Source organism: Drosophila rhopaloa, unplaced genomic scaffold (genome assembly GCF_018152115.1).
Source record: "Drosophila rhopaloa isolate 14029-0021.01 unplaced genomic scaffold, ASM1815211v1 contig_2, whole genome shotgun sequence".
Taxonomy (NCBI): Eukaryota; Metazoa; Arthropoda; class Insecta; order Diptera; family Drosophilidae; genus Drosophila; species Drosophila rhopaloa.
This window is the reverse complement of record NW_025335083.1, coordinates 19,770,545-19,791,430: the sequence shown is the minus strand read 5'-3', so window position 1 is coordinate 19,791,430 and position 20,886 is coordinate 19,770,545. Positions and strand designations below refer to the sequence as shown.

Below are 20,886 nucleotides of genomic sequence, written 5' to 3'. Positions count from 1 at the left end.
TTTGCATAATCACAATAATGTCCAAAAATCGTGTTGAACTTTCGCTACGAAAAATAGCAAAATCAGGCCGCAACTTTTTCATCAAAAGAATTCCTTAATATGCAGGTTTTTTAAGATCTCCCACAGAAAAGAGTGACACTGCGGCGTATGTACCAAACCAAAAGATGCAATGCAAAAAAGACAAATATAAAAATTATTTAAAGAAAATTTGTTGAATTTACTTTCATTTGCAATTGGTATAAATTCTTACAAAATAAACAAAAAATATGGCAAAATTAGCGGCATTAGAAAAATAAAATGAACTAGAAAAATAAAAAGAAACTGTATTTAAAATAAGCTACATAGATTTAAGCAAGTATAACATAATGACATATATATACTTATAAATATATGCAAATGTTATATACATTAATGGTAAATAAAATGAAGAAACAATGTAAAATTACATTTAAGTATGCATACATTTATGGTTTTTGATTTACCAACAACACAATAGATTAAATAAAAAATAATTTAACTAAAACCACAACCCACAATACACGAGAAATTAACAGAAGCTTAATAAATTTAGTTTATGAAGAATATAGTAACAAATGCAGATTCTAATTCATAGTAGTAACTTAATTATAAACACTAAAACAACAATAACATATTTTAGTTCGAAAAGTTCTTAATCTGAAGACAAGTTAAACAATAAAAAAAATTGATTTTGTTGTCTATTTTAGAAATTAAAAAGTCTAAGAAGATTGCTTTAATTAACGTTTAAAAATAATTCTTCATAAAATCACAGGTAAACTAAAAATGTGGGTAACAAGATGAAAAACAAACACTGCTTTTTGTATTATTTAAGTTTAACTATAAAAATATAAATATTAAAAAGATATAAAAAATATAAGCTGTAATATTAAATGGAACTTACGTCAAGAAGGAAAAAGAACAACAACAAAAAGCTACATAAAAATTGAAGAAAACCCCTAAAAAAGAAGTCATGTACGAGTAACGAAAAATGAAATGTTTGAAAAATTTTACTGAATTCAATAAAAATATTATGTTGATATGGAATTAAGTAATTCCAAATAAACAAAAAAAACAAAGATAGTGTTTTCTTTTTCTATATATATATACTTACCGCTGATACTTTCTTAAGCCTTTGAACAGCGAATTCTTCATATAGCCGCTGATATGACCTTTTAGCTGGAAGTAATTGGGGATTAAAGCATCACATGGCGAGAAGTCCGACTGGGCACCAAATACCACTTAACATATAAAATGATGCCCAAAAGCATGCTACCATTATAGCTAGCGATAACATCCGATGACGGACTCCCACATAATGTACACCTTTGTTCACTTCCCCATAAGAAATGTTTCAGTTGTGTCCGATATATAAATTCCAAAATAGAAGCATTTTTTGATTCTCTCGATATACATTAATTTATTTCGTGTTAAGATATAACCACAGTTATCGCTCAGTAATTATCATTTAAATAATGGCATTCAGAATGCTAAAATTAAACTACAAATCTTTTTAAAATGTACTCGGATCGCTGTTGAGCCGCATGCATATAGGCAGATGCAGGGATCGACAACGAAATTTGTGATATTTCTAGGACTTAGAGACTAGGCTAATTTAATAATCCTATAGCTGCCCTTGCTAATCATTCTCTCTATTACATATATTTGCTCTCCTCGAAAGACCACCCTTCTTACACTGGATTGTTTAAACCGGCAGATTAAACTCTAAACCTAAAATACTATTTACATTTGGTGGTCTGGTCCAGCAGTTTTTTCCACAGATCGAATTGCTCGTTCGACTTGATCATGTGCACGCTGATCGCGTTACGAATGTTGCATGGATTGAATGAGATGCGTCGGTTGACGAACTCGTTTGCCTGCACCCGCTTGATATTCAGGCTCTTGGCAACTATGCCCGTGGTGAACACGTCCTCCAGCTTAAGATACACGGTCTTCAGCGATCGTACGTAAAGCTCGTGCACAATGTCTCCGGTGAGAACGTAGGCAGGACCAGTGGTGAAGGAAGGAAACACGCCCGCTGCGAACTGATCCACAGCCACATAGTATTTCGACTTCTTGTTGCGGATGGGCTTCCATTTCTTGGCTAGGCGACCATATATGGTTCGCTTGTCCTTATGCTTGTCGAGGAAGTTCAGAAGCTTGGGGACATTGATAAACATGTCGTCGTCCGTCTTGAGAATGTACTTTGCTTTCGGGCAGTGCAGATCCGCCCACTCCAACGTCGATATCGTCTTTAGTGTAAGGTTGTTGTACGAGTCAATGAAATTGCCACGTATCAGATCCCCGTAAATGAAATTCTCCTGGGTGAGTGCCTTGTTAAGGGTTTCATTGGTCCCACGTCCCAAAACAAATGCCATGCCCACGTCCCTTCTGCTCCCGTAGTGCATCCACGTCTGCCGGATGGACATCCTGGCCGCATCATGAGACATTGCAGAGCTAATAAGAACCAGAAGCTTTATGAATTCTCCGCCTTTCGGACAAATGCGACCAGCATCGATTTCCTCGTCCAGATGGCCAGGCTCATAGAGCTTCTCGGTGGCCACTCCCTTTGACGGATCCACTGGGACATTTGGCGCCACATTTGGCACGCTCTTGCCCTTTGTCGTTTTTGCAATGGGCACGGGTGGTCTAGGGGACTTCGGTGGAGGAGCTGCATCTTTTTTCGCTTCCTTAATCTCCTGGATCACCTTGGATTCAAGTTCCCGTTTCTCAGAGTCAGCGTCTGAGCCCTCCAACGGTCCGTCCACTAAATTGAGTTGTGCCACATCCGGTTGATTGACTTTATCTACAAAGAAAAAGCAAACAGTTAATGCTTACAATGTTGTACAAACGTAATAGAAATACAAATAAAGAGGCAACTAAATTCTACTTGGTCCCATAAGCGGCTGTTGGAAAGTAATTCAATAGTATGAAATAACGTGCGATTGTTTACAATGCTACCATATTGAAAGATGATACATGGCTGTATAAGCGGACGGCACATATTATCCGCCATTGCCATGGAGCAATTCAAATGGGTGCGACGTCAGCGGGTCTTTGTCTGTGCAAATGTTTAACTTTGGAGGGGTTTTATATAGGCACATATGTATCTCAATAAACAGATCGTTATGAAAAAGAATAAACAGGAACTTCGGTGGATCGATTACAATTAAATGACGAAGGATATATGTCAAGTTAAAATAAAATAACTTAATCTGTAAGATATTAGCTAGTTGGTTTGTTATTCTATAACTAACATAGCAATAATTACCAGTGTTTGGGTCTGTTCCGGTGGCGGGGACAGCAATTCCATTGCCCGTGCTACTGTTTGAGGTGATGTTTTTTAGTATCTTATCGGCATTCTCAATAAATTTCTGCAAATTGGAAGTGGGTATAAGAAGCTCCGCATCGGATAGCCCTGGCTGCGCTTGCGACTGGGTTTGTTGTGGTGATTGCGCAGGAATCGATTGTTTGACAACCACCGTATCGCCTGAGCTGCTATTATTGTTGTTGGTGCTGCTGTTGATGTTCCCTGTAGAAGATCCGAGTCATTAGCATAGTTAGCATTAGAATGTTAGTACTTCCACTCACCTGTGATGCCATCAACGCTTTGGCCATACTGCTGCTCTTCCAGCAGCTCATCCGCCATGACATTGGACGTCTGCTCAGCTACACCCACCTGGGGACTGGCGCCTGCAGAGCCGCCATCGAGCAGAGCATCCTCATCGATGGTGGGCAGCCGGTGCTGCGGATGCTTCTTGTGGATCTCTGCCGGCTGCTGTTGTTGCTGTTGTGACTGTTTGCTGGTTATCTTAGCCGCACTTTCTGCCCCAGCTGCCTGGCCGTATTCCCTGTCCGTGTTATTGACCACAAGGACTTGGTCAACTGGCAGGCGTCCGGGATGACCGCCAATTAGCTGTTGGGGCGGCGATGCCGCCGAATGCAAATGGTTGGTTGTTAGGGTGCCTGTCGTAGAGTACGAGGCGTAGATGAAAATGGTGAGGATAACCACGATTAGGACTAAAAGAAAGCGCAGCATGCGCGTGTTGTGTAGATTTCCCATGGTGGGCTCTTGCCAAATCTCGCAAATCTCAGTCAGTCTAAGTCTCAGTTTCAGTTTGGACTTCAATCCACTTGTTCGTTTTTCGTTGCTTCCTTTTTTCGTTTTGCTGGTTTACGCCTTCAATCTGTGAGTATTATGATAACGATGCCCTGGACGCTTCCAAGCCTGGCGACGATTGAGGTGCAACTGCAATGAAAACACCACGGAAATGTAAGTAAACAACTGATTCAGCTGATTTGTTAAGTGCTTTATTACCCGTGCACCATAGGAATAGGAAGGTATATTTTGCTAAAGATTGGACAGTGTACAGGGACGAAAGTATTTCTGCCATGAACTTCGGCTTTTACAACATTTTTAAAAAAGAAGACATCAAACAATGACTTTTCTATATAAAATTGATAAACAAAACAGCAATATTTAATTTCTTATTTTATTACTTTACTACTATGCTAATATTCAATACTATTATTCAAACTATTTAGATATTTCGAGGCTTAAAAAAACATTCTGCATTTTTCTTTCTTCTTCCATTTAGAAAGGTACTTTTCAGTCGAGTTAACCCATAAAAACTGTTTTGTTTTTTCGTTTCCATTTAGGAGAAAAAATGCAAACATTTGCGTAGAGAGCGAGTAAGGTGGAGTCAACAACAAAAAAAGATAACGTTTTGTATACTTTTAGAATTGTTTTAAACTGCAAACTTACGATGCATTTACGCTAGGGAATATGTAGTAGTTTTCTGCTATTATTTCTTGCTCTATTAAGGTATTCCTGATAAAACTTACAGTTTCTACTTTAAAATTGTGTAGCTATTTTTGGCATTCTTAAATAAAGTTCCAGTTTGTTGTCTAGAAATCGTTAGGTTTTCGAAAGCTTTATGCCATTGCATCGGTTTGGAATTCAATATCTTAAGTGCTAGTTAAATGAATAAACGGCTTTTTTCGAAAGACACGAGGGGAAACCTTAGCTGATTTGTATGGTAATGGGATTGACGAACGGGCAAGTACTTTGGAAGTTTCCGTGAGCTAATGAATTCCCCGAAGGCGATGACACGCACAGCATCCAGAATTGTCACGACATTGCTCTGGGCTCCGTCCCCACTTTGCATGCGGCTCGAATAAGTTAACAGCGGAGCAGACTTGACCCGATTTGGAGACTGAAGAGCAGAACAGAAACACAAACATGGGGTACACTCTTGACCAGAAGCGCCGTAGCAACTTGAGTCGTATTGCCTTGGCCAGCTGGACGATAAGATTTCTTATCTGTCGATCTCATCTGGAAGTTTCAGGTCTTTCTTGGAATCCCATTAATATATAATAGGTACTTTACTTGGCTTCCATAAAAATAGAACTACTAGGGAGTGACAGTTCGATATGGAAATCAATAAAACGACAAGACGGACAGTCGTAACTCTTCTAACAACTTTCGATTTGGCCCCGAACTGTCTTGAATAGTCAATGAAAATTCCCAGTGCGTCATTGGTAGCAAGCGTATTGTTTGTCGATAGAGCTGGAAGTTATTATCAAAGAATTATCACGTTTCTTATCTATATGTGGACTAGTCGGGAAAGGTAAGTTATATGTCTTGGATCTAAATATTCGTAAAGTAGAATTGCTTGGAATCGCAATCACAAATAGATCTAGATTAACTCGTTTTGGTTACCCAAATCAGAAGTTTGCAACGCAGTAAAAAAGATAATAAAGTATATAATCATCATCAGGTGATACGATATACATAAGTCGTACGTCTTTCTGTGCGTTTCTAGACAAACTAGAATCTTTGATTTGCTTTCACAAGAGTCTTAGTAAATATGTATCGTCGTTGTGACTAAATATAGGTGCATACAAATCTAGACATACCCCAATTAATTTTTGTTATAATTGCAATCAAATGATAGCTCATTTTATTGTCAAGATTAAAAACGTTTTTGCTTAAAACAATTAGCAATCATTCCACTCTTATCTAATCTAAGTCAGACAGAGTGAAGCAATACCCTAAGTCGCAATTGTGTATTGGAAAACCCAATCAAATCCAAATTCTGTCTACCTTGTATGGTATTTATAAAGAAACATGAAAAAAATGAAAGATAAATATATCAAATAAAGAAAAAAAGAGATCTTTTGATATTTGTTAGCACAAATGCATGCCTGCTATTGTTTGCGAAGCTCCTAGCTGATAAGAAATATACTTTTTTCTCCGTATTTTCACTTATCATTTAATTACAAACACTACATATTTGTTGCCCAATAAATGATATAAATTTATTATTTCTATTTTAGAGCAGATAAGAATATAATTATGAATTCACTTAGAAATTTAGTCGAAAAGTATTTAGTTAGCTAATGAATAGTAATCATCCGAATTGGATGATAAACCTTATTGGAGAGTCCTTATCAAAGTGGAGGGGTACGGACCACTGTCTACTGGAAAACCGGAAAGAATGGAATTTTTTTGGGGAGCTAATTCCGACAATGTTATATCGTGTTGTTTCTGCGCTTATCACAAAGCTGAACGGACGCGCACAACGGCTAAGCTAATAAGCGAAATTCTATTTCTGTTCGAAGCCGCAGCGTGACGTGCAGGTTATTGATAAGAGGGTACCCCTTTGTTTGCTCATCAAAAGTGAAAGTGTGTCTTATCTGCGCGATTAGATGAGTCACTGACAATGCATTGGGTAATTGCATTTTATAAATTGGTTGCATGAACTTAAGTTTTATATTTTGAATTATCGCACTCTGCTTGTAATTGGACTTCCACTGCAAATATATGTGCATATATATTTTTGTTACTAAGAACTTTACTACGTCAGATTTTAACAACTCAAATAATTTTATCACCACTGGTATTCTTGAAAATTCCATAACAATAAACTGTGTAGATTTTTTTTAAGTAAACGGCATTTCTAAATCTACAAGAAGTTTCCCTGTTCAATTTAAAGAACGTTGACTATAATTGTTCCACATGTTTTGAGCAATTATCTGATTTTAGAACCTTGCAATTGTGCGCGATATTGCCAAAGAGCCGTGAAATTTGACAAGAGCGCGTAATTTTATGATGTGTAACTAGAATTCAGAAGAAAAAGCTCATGGTAGCGAGGGGCAAGTAGTAAGCGGAAGTGGGTCCAAACTTCCAATCTGGCTGCCGGTCGGTTATATTTTTTCGTGGCCCCACTCCGAGTCTGCTAATAAGTACAATGAACCGCAGATAATCGCCGGTTAGGCGGCAAACTGGTTTTCGGGCGTCTCGAAACTATCTTCATCTCCAACTGCCCCGCTATCAATCTCAGCTGCGGCCAGGAAGATTCTACTGGACACTGGAACGTGTTAATGAAAGATCTGATCAGTTTGTAACAGTCCTCCAAAATAATCAATTTCATCTTAACTGGTATCACCAGTTAAGTTCTTTGGAGTTTTATATTTACGGTTGGTTTGGTTTTTTTTTTTTGCAAATAACTTTGTCCTAAAAACTAAAACTTATTTCCTATTCGAGGTTCCAGTTGAATACTCTCAAACCTGCAGATGACACTAAAATATTAACGCAGAAAGATATGCATCTTGGATTTGCATTAACACAAATACATACTCATAAAGCAAAAGGGGAAACGTAATCACCTGACTTTATCTAGTCTTTAAAAACCACTTTAGAAGCAAATATAAATAATTATTAGATTGTTAACTACTTGGTTGATTTATGGTCAAACTGGGTATGCCATTATTTTGTCAAAAAACTTAGGAATTAGGAAACAAATTTTTTGGGAATTTTTCTTATGACTGTTACTGAATAGAGAGCATGTGTACATATATTTGCTAGGCTGAACTATTAATTCATACTTCCTAAATGAATTGCTTTAATTTTTTCAAGATAACATTTTTTTGGCAAGTATTTTTGTTTTATTTTTTTCTCAGATCCGCGAAGTATTTTGAGAAACAATGTAAGGTTCTGACAAATTGTTTAAATGGGCTGACTGATACCGAGAGAGTACATTAATATCACGAAAAAATGTTGATGGTTGAACCCGCGAAATTGTTTATCGGTCTGCCAATGCTAGATTCTGAGCATTCGAGAGAATGTGTGCTTCATGGGGCGTATATAAAAAGATAAATCAATTCAAACACAACGGGTATTAATTGCATTAAATTGGGCTTTGTAGAAGTGCAAATGATGGTATCCATAACCCATAGCTGTGGTGATACCAGGAAGATCGATCTGGAGGTTGGCTGCCGTTAATGAAACCTCCAAAAAGCAATGGTGCAATGTCCGGCCGTGGGATTTGGAAATGTGCGCTCGTCGGCGGTGGTGGTTGCCCAAGCAAACATACATAATTGTGTGTTAATAAAATAACAAAACCCTAGGCAACGCATCGTCATCGTTGCGTCGACGAAGTCTGTGAGTCTACTGGTCATACAGTCCCGCGGAAATCTCTGAAATCTTTGAAACCTCCACAATCTTTGGGCAAAACTTACCTCCCAGCGTGGTTTAGCTGCGTCTCTCTTTCTCTTGCGATGGAATCGGAGATGAGGCTATTGTTGTTGGACCAGGGTCAAGCATAATTACTTGCTGGTCTGCCTGCTGCTTATTTTTAGTGTTTATTTAACGTTAATAAATATGCCTTTGTTGACAATTAACAAATGATGAATTGCCGTTATTGTTGTTGTTGTTGTTGGACCCTAGGCGCCACCACAAAACTTTGCTTGTGTGCGTGCGTGTGTGTGTGTGCCTTGGGGATTATTTTGCGTTTTTTAGTTTTCTGAGTATTTTGGTTTTAATCGTTTTTAATAACGCCAACCCGTTTCATTAGTCATGCGTAGCATGTTTTAAAAATAAATAAGTATTAAACACCTTGGCAAACCAGGCAATTTGTTGTTGTTCGTGGGCAGCACACAGACTCTGATTTAATTTCACGATGCCTCTCAATTTTTTTAATGGTTTTATATTATCGCAGCCTTTGCTATATAATGCAGTTTTATGACACTTTTAGGGGTTTTGGTTTGCACAATTAGCAGCGTTACAGCGGCCTCACGTATTACAATTTTTTCCCCTTTTCCATTACTCCCACTTGCAAACCGATTTTGTTCGCGATTAGCTCAACATTAACGACAGTGTTACCAGATGGTACGATTGTATTACTCATAAAAACGCTATGGAACAATAACGAATGTCACTAAAAAATCCATTTTTCCATTACGTTCAAACTTACATTAAATTTCAAACTTTTTAAAAAATAAAATCGAATTCCTTTCTAAAATGTACCTTAAAACAACAAAAAAAAACCCCACTGAACACATTCCCGATAGTATCGACTTATCGAATATTTAAGAAGAACTGTCTACATAGATTTGTGAATGTAATTTATTTAATTAATTTTTATGAAATCGTAAAATCTTTTATAATTTTAGCTCATTTCAAGAATACTTTAGAATATTATATTGAAATTACTTTAAATAATTAAAACATTTTGGTCAAATTAATAAAGGATACGTCCAGAACTTATTTGTTTTAATATTTTATTTAAGATGATGGTCACCCAAATGTTAGCTTACAGCGCTGCCTTCCTAATGTTTACCAACACTTACACTACTGCACAAAACAGCTGATTAATTTGTATAAGAAAAAAAGCGCCTTTCTTGATAAGAGCAAAGTTCATTAATAAAAATAATAATAAAATAATAAATAAAACCTCATTATTATCGCCCTTAATTGTATTATTTTCTTGCTTAATTTACGTAAGTATTTAAACTGTATCCCAAAGTTTCTGAAATGTAATACAACATTTACTGCCGCCTTAGCTTTTGTGAACGAAGAAATGGCTCTTATTCCGGCTGTTACCCGACTTACCTCCTCCGTCATCCGGATTTTGGGATGCAATCCCAGCCCCATGACGCTACAGGGCACCAACACCTACCTATTGGGCAGCGGAAGGAGGAGAATCCTAATTGACACCGGGGACGAGGATGTGCCCCAGTACATTGATCACCTGAATGACGTACTGCAGCAGGAGCAAGCCTCCATCGACACCATTTTGTTGACCCACTGGCACCACGACCATGTTGGCGGTGTCAAGAGCATTCTGGGCACCAAATTGGTCGACAAAGACTGCCGGGTGTTCAAGTTCGGGCGCACGGATGCTCAGGATGTCTGTCCTGAGATTCCGGCCCACATTAAACTCCATCCACTGGCTCACAACCAGGAGTTCGCCACGGAAGGAGCCAATTTGCGGGTGGTGCACACGCCCGGTCACACGACAGACCATGTCGTACTGGCCATGAACGAGGGAACACTCTTCAGCGGCGACTGCATCCTGGGCGAGGGCACCGCTGTCTTCGAGGACCTGTTCGAGTACATGAAGAGCCTGGAGAAGATATTGGACATCAAGCCGCAGCGCATCTTTCCGGGCCACGGAAATGTGATCGAGGAACCGATTGGCAAGATTGAATACTACATAAACCATCGCAACCAGCGCGAGCAGCAAATCCTGCAGTTCTTCGTCCAGCGACCCGGCGAACGCTTGCAGGCTATGGACGTAGTGCGGGTGGTGTACAAGGAGACTCCGGAAAACCTATGGCCCGCTGCCGCCTACAATGTAAACCACCACCTCAGCAAGCTGGAGAAGGAGGGTAAGCTGAGATTTAGCAAAACGGAGGAGGAAGAGTTCTATGCCTACCAGCCAACCAGTGCGCTCTAGATCGAGTTCTTCATTTCCTTCGTCTTCCAGAAAGTTTAAAGTCTTCACAACAGTTATTGTGGGCTTAACAATGTAAATATAAAAAGTTTTCGTTAATAAATGTTTTTAAAAATAATTGTGTGCAAAACTAATTGATATGTTGCTCAATATCTAATAATATATTTTTGACAATTTGGTACAACTTTGGAAATCTTTACTTTTTCAACACTTATTCAGATAAATATAAATATACAGATTCGTTTTTATTTTCAACCTCAAAACAATGGCACTCTCAGCCTGCTTAAAGTAACAAGCTGTTTTTCACTTTTTACTACACTTAATGGTATCATCCAGCAACATCTTCCACAGTACGAACTGCTCGTTATTTCGCACCATGTGGATAGTGATCCTGTCGCGGATGTGGCATGGCTCGAACTTTGTGCGAGTGTTGGCGATCTCGCGCACGTTTATCCTTTGGATATCCAGACTGCCCGCCACGATGCCCGTGGTAAAGACGTCCTCCAGCTTGAGGAAGGGGGTATCCAGTGATCGAACATACAACGGGTGAACTATGTCTCCGGTGAGCAGGTAGGCGGGTCCAGTGGTAAAGTATGGAAAGGTATTCTTCGCATACTGAGCGATGGTTATGTGATATTTTGACCACCTGTTTCGAACGGGCTTCCAGTTCTCAGCCCGGCGACCGTAGATCGATCGATTCGCTCTGAGCGTGGCCATGAGGGCCAGCAGCTTGGGCACATTGATGAACATGTCGTCGTCCGTCTTGAGGAGGTACTTAGCCTTCGGGCAGTTAAGATCCGCCCACTCCAGTAATGATATCGTCTTCAGAGTGAGGTTGTTGTAAGAGTCTATAAAGTGACCTCTTATGAGATCACGGTACATGAAATCCTCCCGGTCGATGGCCTTGTTCAGCGTTCTGTTCGTGCCTCGTCCCAACACAAATGCCATGCCCACATCCCTCCTCGATCCGTAGTGCATCCACGTCTGGCGAATGGCCATTCTGGCCGCTTCATGATGGAGCGCTGAGGTGATCAATACCAACAACTTTGTAAATATCCCTGCTCGGGGACATATCCTTTCCACATCGACCTCATTTTTTTGGTGACCGGGCTCGTAGATAGTTCTCACCAGTGGCATTCGGACGGGTACTTCAGTATCTATTGATAACAATTCCATTGATTTTTTCGCAAAAGTGTGTTTTGAATCTACTAACATTTTCGAAAATTCCTGATGTTGTTTGTCCTTATCTGTGGGATAAAGAAAACTTTTGAACTTCTTCATAACTTTTGAACCAAAACAAATTTTACCAATACTTTTTAATAAAAATATCAGATATAAACATTCTATAGCTTTTTAGTTGAAAAAGAATTATCCTTACTTTGTTGCTGATCCATGCTTCTAGTAGAGGAATATAAAGTTTTTGTTTGCGTATTTTGAGTATTAGAAATAAGTAACCCATTTTGTATATCTTCGTGGCTGTCATTACTGTTTCCTGAATAATAAGAAGTAAATGATATCTAAGATTGTTTGTATTAGAAAACTTACCTTTAAAGTATTCAATACTTTTTCGGAAGGCCCGCAGCGGCAGTCTTCTGCGAATCTTTCCCTGCGTTCCAGGATTCTTGGACACCATATCAGTCATGATAAAATCGGGTACTGATGTTTTAAAGTAACTAACTTGTGCCATCATTCTTGATTTTGATAAGTACGAAATGACAATAAAGCTGGCAAGGATAAGGACCAGGATGCAGCGCAACAGTCGGCCTGCCATGGCTATAAGTTTTGAACTCTTCCACGGGAATTAGTCCGCTTTACAAGGTGGATTTGACATAAGCCCCAAAACGTCATGTTTATCAAATTAGTTCATATTTAGCAATAAAAGTAATGCACACTTGACAACTTCATTTCAAGTTCTATCATATTAATTTGGGACTTCTTAAAACTCTTTTGGCTTCTTATAATTTCTCGGTTTGTAATCAACGTCAACTGGACATCTATGAGACCTTTGAGTCTTTGCCCAACTCCTGGTTAGCAAACTTCCGGTTTTCCATTATCCTTATTTTTTGTTTTTCTGCTAACCACATATTTTTACAGTAACCGAAATCCTAAGGCTCTGTTGGGACCGCTTCTAATAGCAGTTCCGCCAATGTTAGCTAACATGGACCACCCAGACGATTACCAACACTGCACCGCGCACTGTGTACGTCAGCTGTCAAAACGAATCACAAATTTTCACGGCTTTTATTCTGCGCTGCATTATTATTGCATTTCCCCGAGCCCAAAGTGGTTGCGCAGCATATGCGTGGATCGGTCGTGGTACTTAAATGTGGCACGCATTCGGTGCAGTGAGTGTCAAGTGACCAAATAGCCAGAACATCCAAACCAACCAGTGACCATGTCGTTTGTGGGCGTGGGCGGGGGCGGGTGCGGTGGCCAGGACGTGCACAAGTTCGTGGAGGCGCTGCAGGCGGACTTCAAGACCTTGTCGCTGGAGACCAAGAAGAAGTATCCTCAGATCAAGGAGGTAAGTCCTGCTGACGTGTGGTTCACGGCCGTGGTTCTCTAATTGCGGCCACTTATCCGCCGAGTGTGTGGTGGTGTGTCACCCACCCACCTGGGTGGTGGTGGGTGGAAGGTCGGTGGGCGGGGGGTGGTTTGCTCTGGTTCCACCTGTGCTTGTTCTACGCAATTATGAAATTGATAGTCCAGCGCAAATGAAATTGATTTTATGACACTTCCACAATGCCCATTAATTCGCCAACGTTTCCAATTTCCAATTCCCAATCAGGCATGCGAGGAGGCCATTTCCAAGCTCTGCACCGCCGGCAGCAGCCAGCAAAACTCGGTGTACTACACCGTCAACCAGATACTCTATCCCCTGGTACAGGGATGCGAGACCAAGGACCTGAAGATCATCAAGGTGAGCCGGAATCTTATTAATTAAATAGCTCTATCTAATTGCTTTTCTATCTCATCCGTAGTTCTGCCTGGGCATGATGCAGCGGCTCATTACCCAGCAGGTGGTGGACCAAAAGGGTGCCCTCTACATCACCAACGCATTGTGGACCCTCATGGAGAACAATATTGAGGAGGTGAAGGTGCTGCAAACGGTGACCCTACTGCTGACCACCAACACGGTGGTGCATGGTGACACCTTGGCAAAAGCCCTGGTTCTGTGCTTCCGCCTGCACTACACCAAGAACCCGACGATTGTGAATACAGCCGGAGCCACCATCCGGCAGCTGGTGTCGCTGGTATTTGAACGCGTCTACCTGGAAAAGGATTCGGTGTCAAGTCTCCAGCAGCCCAGTGGTTCGCCAGCAGAGGCTGAAGGTGGCGGTCAGGATGTACAGACCTTTGCCTCGGACGCGTTCCTGCTATTCCAGGACCTCGTACAGCTGGTGAACGCGGAGCAGCCTTATTGGCTGGTAGGCATGACAGAAATGACGCGCACCTTCGGCCTCGAACTGCTTGAGGCAGTGCTGACCAATTTCAGTGCTGTGTTTCATGAGGTAAACATAAATTCAGATCGTATTGATTTTCACGTTTATTTACTTTCGATTGTTAGCTTTTACTGAGCACTTAACGATAACAACATAAGTAGTCTATCAACATGAATTTAATTGTTAAGAAAACAGTTTGGATTTATCGTGTTTGCTCATGAAGGTTTTAAAATGGAATAATGTTCATTGTATACCCAAATTAAAATTTTATGATTAAATATTAGAAACTATGGACATTAATCAAATTTTCCTATTAGGCTATTTATAAAACTGGTTAGGAAACATAAAAACTAAAACCTATATTTAGTTAATCTGTGATAGTTAGGATAAACATCACTACCAATATACTGTATATAAGTTAATCTGTGATAGTTAAAATCGAAGTACTTTTTAAAATAATATGCTTAAAATACTAATTAGATAAATCCTCTTTTCCATCAGAGCAACGACTTCCGATTGCTGCTTAAGGAGCGGGTCTGTGCCTTAGTCATAAAGCTCTTCTCGCCGAACGTCAAGCATCGCCAGCTTCCGGCTCCGAGCAATGGCAACGCTCCTGTGCCGGCCGAAAAACCGTATTTCCCCATCAGCATGCGATTGCTGCGCCTGGTGGCAATACTTATACAGAAATACCACACCATATTGGTTACAGAGTGCGAGATCTTCCTGTCACTGATTATAAAGTTCTTGGATCCGGATAAGCCGGCCTGGCAGCGAGCACTGGCCTTGGAGGTCATCCACAAGCTGGTCACGCGCTCTTCGCTGATTGCCTTCTTCTGCAAGTCATACGATTTAAAGAACCATGCCACCAACATTGTGCACGATATGATTGCGGCCATGGGCAGCTATGTGCGATATTCACTGATCAATGCTTCGGCAATGTTAAATGGTCAGCAGAACGGAATGGCCAATTCGTTGACAGCCTTGTCGGGAAACCATCAATGTGGCTTCATGTTCCGCGGAGCCTATCTCCCGCTGGTCGCCACCTATGCTCCTGGCGTCTCCAAGGCAGTTTAGTAAGTGTAAAAACTTATTGGTAAAACCATCTGAATTTCAATGTTATTTTGCCAACAGCTTGGAAATGCTGGATAAGCTGGATGCTCCCAATATACCTGACAGCTATGGCATCTCAGTGGGTCATGCCATTCTTCTCGATATGACCCGTTCGATTGGAGGCGTCATTCAGCGCACCCCAGAGCTTCATCCCAGTCACAATACGGCCGTGATAACGGAGGAGGAGCACAAGCCTCTGTGCCTGCAGTTGGTGAACTCCAGCTGGTCTGGCCTTCTCAGCGCTTTTATTCCATTGGTGGAGACATCCATCGACGAGGCCACCACGGAGAACATCCTCAAGGCCATGCAAAATTATGCAGCTCTATGCGGAATGCTAGAGCAGCTACAGCCGCGAGATGCCTTCATCATGGCCATGTGTCGTGAATCTTTTCCACCACACTACGCCATGTCCATATTTGCCAACACCACGCAGCCGGATGGTGAATTAAGATGTGAGTGTTTCCTTTTAGTACTTAATTGACAAAATAATAACTAATTTAACTATTTTTGTATAACAGGTCACACCCGTAGTGGCAGTCAGGATTTGAGTAGCCAATTCATCAACAACTGTAGTGGCGATGCGGGGGACTTCCGACCCCAGATAGTGGCCGTGGGCACGCCCCTGCCATCCGCCTCGCTTCCTCACAGTGTGATGCAAGCGCCGGTGATGCTGACTAACAAGAATCTGCAATGCATGCGGGCGATCCTCTTCCTGGCGCACAACAACGGTGGAATATTGGGCACCTCGTGGCACATGGTGCTGCAAACGCTGCAGCATCTAGTTTGGATTCTGGGCTTAAAACCCTCTACCGGAGGCAGTCTTCAGGCCATGCCAAAGCCAGCGGTGGAGGCCAATGTGGGAATTCAAACGGCCGTGATGGCTGATCTTCCGGTTCTGTCACAAATGCTTAGCCAGCTTTTTGAGTCCAGTCAGTATCTGGACGATGTGGCGCTGCATCATTTGATTGACGCACTGTGCAAGCTATCGCACGAGGCCATGGAGCTGGCCTACGCGAATCGGGAGCCATCCCTCTTTGCGGTAGCCAAACTGCTGGAGACTGGCCTTGTGAACATGCCTCGCATCAAGGTGTTGTGGCGACCGCTAACCAATCACCTGCTAGAGGTGTGCCAGCATCGACACATCCGGATGCGAGAATGGGGCGTGGAGGCCATTACCTATCTCGTTAAGTCCGCACTTCAGTTCAAGCACAAAACACCACTCAAGGAGAACATGGTAAGTTTAGTTACCAGGACAATACATACATATATCAAATATCAGGATATTTTAAGTTGTATTCGGTTCCCGAAACTAATGTTGTCTTTCTCTTAGGAACTACAAACCATGCTGCTGAGTCCGCTCTCTGAGCTGTCCACGGTCCTGCACGCAGATGTACGTCAACGGCAGCTGGATTGCGTCCTTCAAATACTAAACACGGCCGGGGAGATTCTCTCCTTTGGCTGGCCAGCCATCATTGAGATCATTGGCGCAGTAAACGAACACCATGGCGAGCCGTTAATTCGCACAGCATTCCAATGCCTGCAGTTGGTTATCACCGATTTTCTGACCGTGATGCCCTGGCGATGCCTGCCACTGTGCATCAGCACGGCAGCTAAATTTGGTTCCCAGACCCAGGAACTTAATATTTCCCTAACGGCCATTGGTCTAATGGTAAGAATGTCATGGAACTAAAAAAGCTTTCTTAGCATAAATTATTATTTAGATTTTATAATGTAACTTAAATGTTGTACTTTCGTTGCAGTGGAATATTTCAGATTTCTTTAATCAAAACCAGGATAAGCTTATGTCTACTCAGCTGCAAGATGTGTCCATTTTGCCCGACTTTCCGGGCACAGTGAAGATGCCGCAGTTCGATAAGTTGTGGATGTGCTTGTACGCCAAGCTGGGCGAGCTGTGTGTGGATCTGCGTCCGGCGGTGCGTAAATCGGCCGGCCAGACGCTCTTCTCCACCATCTCCGCCCACGGTAGCCTGCTTAATCCGCCCACGTGGCAGGCACTGGTCTGGCAAGTTCTCTTCCCGCTGCTGGACAACGTGCGCGCCCTGAGCAGCTCGGCCAGCAACGAGAAGGTGGACGCCAGTGGCAACATTCTCATCCATCACTCGCGCAACACCGCCCAAAAGCAGTGGGCTGAAACGCAGGTTCTAACCCTATCGGGAGTCTGCAGAGTGTTCAACACAAAGCGGGAGCTCCTCCAAATGCTCGGTGACTTTGAGCGAGCCTGGTCCCTGATCCTAGAGTTCATCCAGAATGCGGCCTTGAGCAAGAATGGGGAGGTCTCTCTGGCCGCACTCAAATCTCTGCAGGAGATCATGTATCACAATACCACGGAGCGAGCAGAGAGGGCTTTAAAGGATCCCCAGACGGCCCAAGAGCAGGACGACGAAATCTGGACCGTGAGTAGTGTAGGCCTTACACAACCTGGCTTAGATTGAATTCATGTTTAAATGTTGATAATTTATCTTGATCATTTATATGTTACTACTTAATATTTTGTTTGCAGATTGCCTGGAATATTTGGCTGAGCATTGGCATGGAGAGCACCAAGATGTCCACATCAACTACAACAAAGCTGCAGCAGCAAAACAGCAATAGCGCCGACAGTCAGGAAGACTTCTACATTCCCAGTCAGGCCTTCCTAACCGCCCTGATCCAAATCTTCCCCGCCATCTTTCAGCATATTCAAGTCAAGTTAGTAGACATGATTATCAATTAGACTCTTTCATAGATGAAACAATGGTTTTTTTTATCAAGATTAAAAATGTACATCTAAGCTCGAATTGAATGCCTTATTAAGGTTAAATTTAATATTATTTAACTTTCAGATTTAGCGCGGCTGACTTTGACAAATTCTGCACGGTGCTAACGAATGCTGTGTGCATTCCCGTCCAAACGGATGCGGTGCCCTACATTATGTCAACAGTATCAGACACTCTGCTGACGCCGCTGCACGATGGCATTCTCGATTGCATGGAACTGATTCAGAAGGCAATACAACTTGAGATCAATATACTGTATATTGAAATTAATTATCATTTTTACAGGAGGCCACAAAGACCGAATCCCACATCAGCCAACTCATTCCCGCCATTTTCCGGCAGCTCCTGATCTTCAGCAAGTTCGCCTGTGCACCGCCCACTTTCCAACAGAGTGTGGAGCACAAGTATGCCAAGTCCTCGGGTCACTATGCCAACAATGCATCCGTCGAGGTTGTCAGCATGAACTACATACCGTTTGGGGAGAAGTCAATCAGTATTTGCGTGAAGTTGTACCAGACAACGGCCACTGAGGATCCGGTGGTGCAGGAGCAGATCCTCCACGACATCGTCAAGGCTTTGCGCACGCCGTTGGCAATGAAATACAAGTGTCTGTCGTCCAGCACTTGGAAGCTGGCCATCTCCAGTCTGATCAGCGTGCTCCACACTGGTCTTAAGGTGGCGCGGGCCAAGCCGCAGCATTTTGCGAGCCTGTGGGACGATTTGGCCGACACCCTGGACAAGTTTCTGTTTCCGGCCAGTGTATGCACCATCGAGGATCGCGGACTGGAAGAGATCGTTCTGGATGAAACGATTGATTGTCAGGTGATTGAGTTGCTGAGGGACGAGGTATTGCCCCATGCCCACGAAATGCCGCACCAGTTCATCATGCAGATCGTGGTGCTGCTGAACAAGGGATCTATTCACTCCGCCTCGGACACGAACATTTGCTACGAGTCCGACTGGAAGCTGCGCGAGATTTTTGCCAAAACGTGCTTTGAAACCCTGCTGCAGTTCTCGCTGCTGGAAGATCATGCCAACACCAACAACAATCGCCTCAATGCCAATCTCTTGTCAGCTGGAGCTGCTGGAGCGGGTGGCAAGGACTTTGCCGGGAGACTGGCGGTCACCGCACTGTTGCATCGTTTCCAAGAGGTGCTCAAGCGGTTTAACGATGATGAGAGACAAAGCGGGAAGTGCCCGCTGCCCAGGTGAGATCTCTACTATCTTATCAGTTGGCTTACCAATAATTTTCATAAAAAATCAAAATACTTAAAGATTTATTTATTAATTAATTAATAAAATTGTTTATCAGGTTCCGGCTGTCTGAGATATCGTTTGTACTAAAAGCCATTGCAACGCTTGTGGTGTCTATGAAAAAAGCGCCGGCATCAAAGGGTAAAGTGAACTTAATTAATATTTATGCCTTTTTCAAACTATTTATGTTCCCTTCGCAGTAAACAAGCCTGCTTGGGATCAGCTAATTGGCCTGTATCCCTACCTGGTCGACTGCACCACAACTACGTCGCCGGAGGTTTCCCGATCCCTGCGCGAAGCACTGCTCCAATACACAGATCTGCTGCAGGCACCACGCACCTGCGCAGGAAACACCTCCAACGACAATGCAATACAATCGAATGGACAAGAGTGAAAGTATGCCTAGATACAGAGACAAAGTCCACATCCAGACCGGTGGAAGCTGTACGATGTTTTTTCTTAGTTGTTTAAGTGCGAACCGTTTGAAATATTTATTTTGTGGATAATTTATGAATGTTAATCTTAGCCCTCCCTCGCATAGATGTAACGACTAAGCATCTATGTACTTACATACATACCTAAACATATATATATATATATTTGTAATAGTATTTTGTAGTTGAGCTATGAAGTATATAATAGGTCTAACCGGCGTTGTCGGGAGGAGGCCGTTTAAAACCCTTACAAACGCTTGGCAGAGGGAAGAAACGCAGACAGCAGATTCATTTAGTACCTTTTCGAGACGCAAAGACAAAGAACTATATTAGCTGTAGCTATACATACACAAATCTAACTACGATCTATTTGTGTAGCGCATTTTAAAGTACGGACTTGCGTGTTATCTAAATCAAATATTAACCCATTAACCATGATGCAACCAACCAACTTTGTAGTGACGTTTTTAAATAAAGCAAAAATAATTATTACCAACCGATAAGCGCAGTTTATTTATGACGTAAGATTACCAGTTGGATGGACGGATGCCTCGTCTGCTACCTGAGCACACACATCTTCTGTTGGCCTATCCTTATCGCATCCGCAGTAAGCAGTGAGCAGCCACCTTGAACTGACTCTAACATGGAATTCCTCGACCTGGCAACTGTTTTTATGTTTGTGAAATGTGGCAACTGATTGCTCCCGCTTTGGGTAAGTTTGCTTACACTAAAAAGTATATGCGGCTACAAATATTTCTTTATTTTATTTTAACTGATAAGCTGTTGGCGGAAAGTTAATCTAAATTGTTGTATGCTGAAATAAAATAGTTTGTTATTGGATGCAAATAGATATTGAAGAGTTATATTTTGTTGAGAAATCAATCTTAGAGATACAATTTTTACTAACCGAAGACCCAATATATAAATACTACACTGTATTTCACAAAATTGGATGAATAAACGACCCAAAAAAACGACCGCCAAGTCATCTATATTTAAAATGATTACTGTATATATAACTACCAAGCAAATATAAACTACAAAAGATTTTGGGATAATACACCAGTCTGGATTTACCTCATATAAAAAACCTGAAATATTTTATCTGGGCGAC

General features: G+C 41.8%; 4 protein-coding genes across 5 annotated transcripts; 2 read left to right on the top strand and 2 right to left on the bottom strand.

The window, feature by feature from the left end:
- Positions 1-1,407: 1,407 nt before the first annotated feature.
- Positions 1,408-9,175, bottom strand: LOC108048112 (acetylgalactosaminyl-O-glycosyl-glycoprotein beta-1,3-N-acetylglucosaminyltransferase). Of its 2 annotated transcripts, none has more exons than XM_017128595.2 (4): positions 8,539-9,175; positions 3,607-4,264; positions 3,287-3,547; positions 1,408-2,821 (listed from the first exon to the last, which is right to left on the bottom strand). In XM_017128595.2, exons 2-4 carry the CDS (start codon positions 4,076-4,078, stop codon positions 1,755-1,757), a joined length of 1,800 nt encoding a protein of 599 aa, XP_016984084.2. In that variant the 5' UTR covers positions 4,079-4,264; positions 8,539-9,175; the 3' UTR covers positions 1,408-1,754. The 2 variants fall into 2 exon arrangements, with proteins under 2 accessions (XP_016984084.2, XP_016984085.2); XM_017128596.2 differs by having other exon boundaries at positions 8,915-9,175.
- Positions 9,176-9,665: 490 nt separating this feature from the next.
- On the top strand, positions 9,666-10,888 carry LOC108048117 (beta-lactamase-like protein 2 homolog). The gene is made up of 2 exons (XM_017128602.2): positions 9,666-9,798; positions 9,862-10,888. Exon 2 carries the CDS (start codon positions 9,879-9,881, stop codon positions 10,755-10,757), a length of 879 nt encoding a protein of 292 aa, XP_016984091.2. The 5' UTR covers positions 9,666-9,798; positions 9,862-9,878; the 3' UTR covers positions 10,758-10,888.
- A 92-nt stretch (positions 10,889-10,980) lies between these two features.
- LOC108048116 (beta-1,3-galactosyltransferase 5) lies at positions 10,981-12,837 on the bottom strand. Its single transcript, XM_017128601.2, has 3 exons — positions 12,300-12,837; positions 12,133-12,246; positions 10,981-12,001 (listed from the first exon to the last, which is right to left on the bottom strand). The coding sequence occupies exons 1-3, from the start codon at positions 12,523-12,525 to the stop codon at positions 11,058-11,060; spliced, it is 1,284 nt and encodes a 427-aa protein (XP_016984090.2). The 5' UTR covers positions 12,526-12,837; the 3' UTR covers positions 10,981-11,057.
- Positions 12,838-12,950: 113 nt separating this feature from the next.
- Positions 12,951-20,275, top strand: LOC108048106 (protein MON2 homolog). The gene is made up of 13 exons (XM_017128588.2): positions 12,951-13,278; positions 13,543-13,674; positions 13,736-14,266; positions 14,699-15,270; positions 15,329-15,759; positions 15,826-16,541; positions 16,638-16,976; positions 17,068-17,721; positions 17,829-18,016; positions 18,151-18,313; positions 18,370-19,292; positions 19,397-19,479; positions 19,539-20,275. Exons 1-13 carry the CDS (start codon positions 13,150-13,152, stop codon positions 19,730-19,732), a joined length of 5,055 nt encoding a protein of 1,684 aa, XP_016984077.1. The 5' UTR covers positions 12,951-13,149; the 3' UTR covers positions 19,733-20,275.
- The last annotated feature ends 611 nt before the right edge of the window (positions 20,276-20,886 follow it).

What these genes read in the sequence shown, in the direction of transcription:
- LOC108048112 (XM_017128595.2), bottom strand. Translation starts at nt 4,078, where the DNA reads ATGGGAAATCTACACAACACGCGCATGCTGCGCTTTCTTTTAGTCCTA. An exon ending in AAGCGTTGATGGCATCACAG is followed by an intron (nt 3,548 to 3,606) that starts GTGAGTGGAAGT and finishes GATCTTCTACAG; the next exon opens with GGAACATCAACAGCAGCACC. An exon ending in CGGAACAGACCCAAACACTG is followed by an intron (nt 2,822 to 3,286) that starts GTAATTATTGCT and finishes TTTTCTTTGTAG; the next exon opens with ATAAAGTCAATCAACCGGAT.
- LOC108048117 (XM_017128602.2), top strand. Translation starts at nt 9,879, where the DNA reads ATGGCTCTTATTCCGGCTGTTACCCGACTTACCTCCTCCGTCATCCGG.
- LOC108048116 (XM_017128601.2), bottom strand. Translation starts at nt 12,525, where the DNA reads ATGGCAGGCCGACTGTTGCGCTGCATCCTGGTCCTTATCCTTGCCAGC. An exon ending in AAGTATTGAATACTTTAAAG is followed by an intron (nt 12,247 to 12,299) that starts GTAAGTTTTCTA and finishes CTTATTATTCAG; the next exon opens with GAAACAGTAATGACAGCCAC. An exon ending in AAGCATGGATCAGCAACAAA is followed by an intron (nt 12,002 to 12,132) that starts GTAAGGATAATT and finishes TTTATCCCACAG; the next exon opens with ATAAGGACAAACAACATCAG.
- LOC108048106 (XM_017128588.2), top strand. Translation starts at nt 13,150, where the DNA reads ATGTCGTTTGTGGGCGTGGGCGGGGGCGGGTGCGGTGGCCAGGACGTG. An exon ending in AGTATCCTCAGATCAAGGAG is followed by an intron (nt 13,279 to 13,542) that starts GTAAGTCCTGCT and finishes ATTCCCAATCAG; the next exon opens with GCATGCGAGGAGGCCATTTC. An exon ending in AAAAGCGCCGGCATCAAAGG is followed by an intron (nt 19,480 to 19,538) that starts GTAAAGTGAACT and finishes TTCCCTTCGCAG; the next exon opens with TAAACAAGCCTGCTTGGGAT.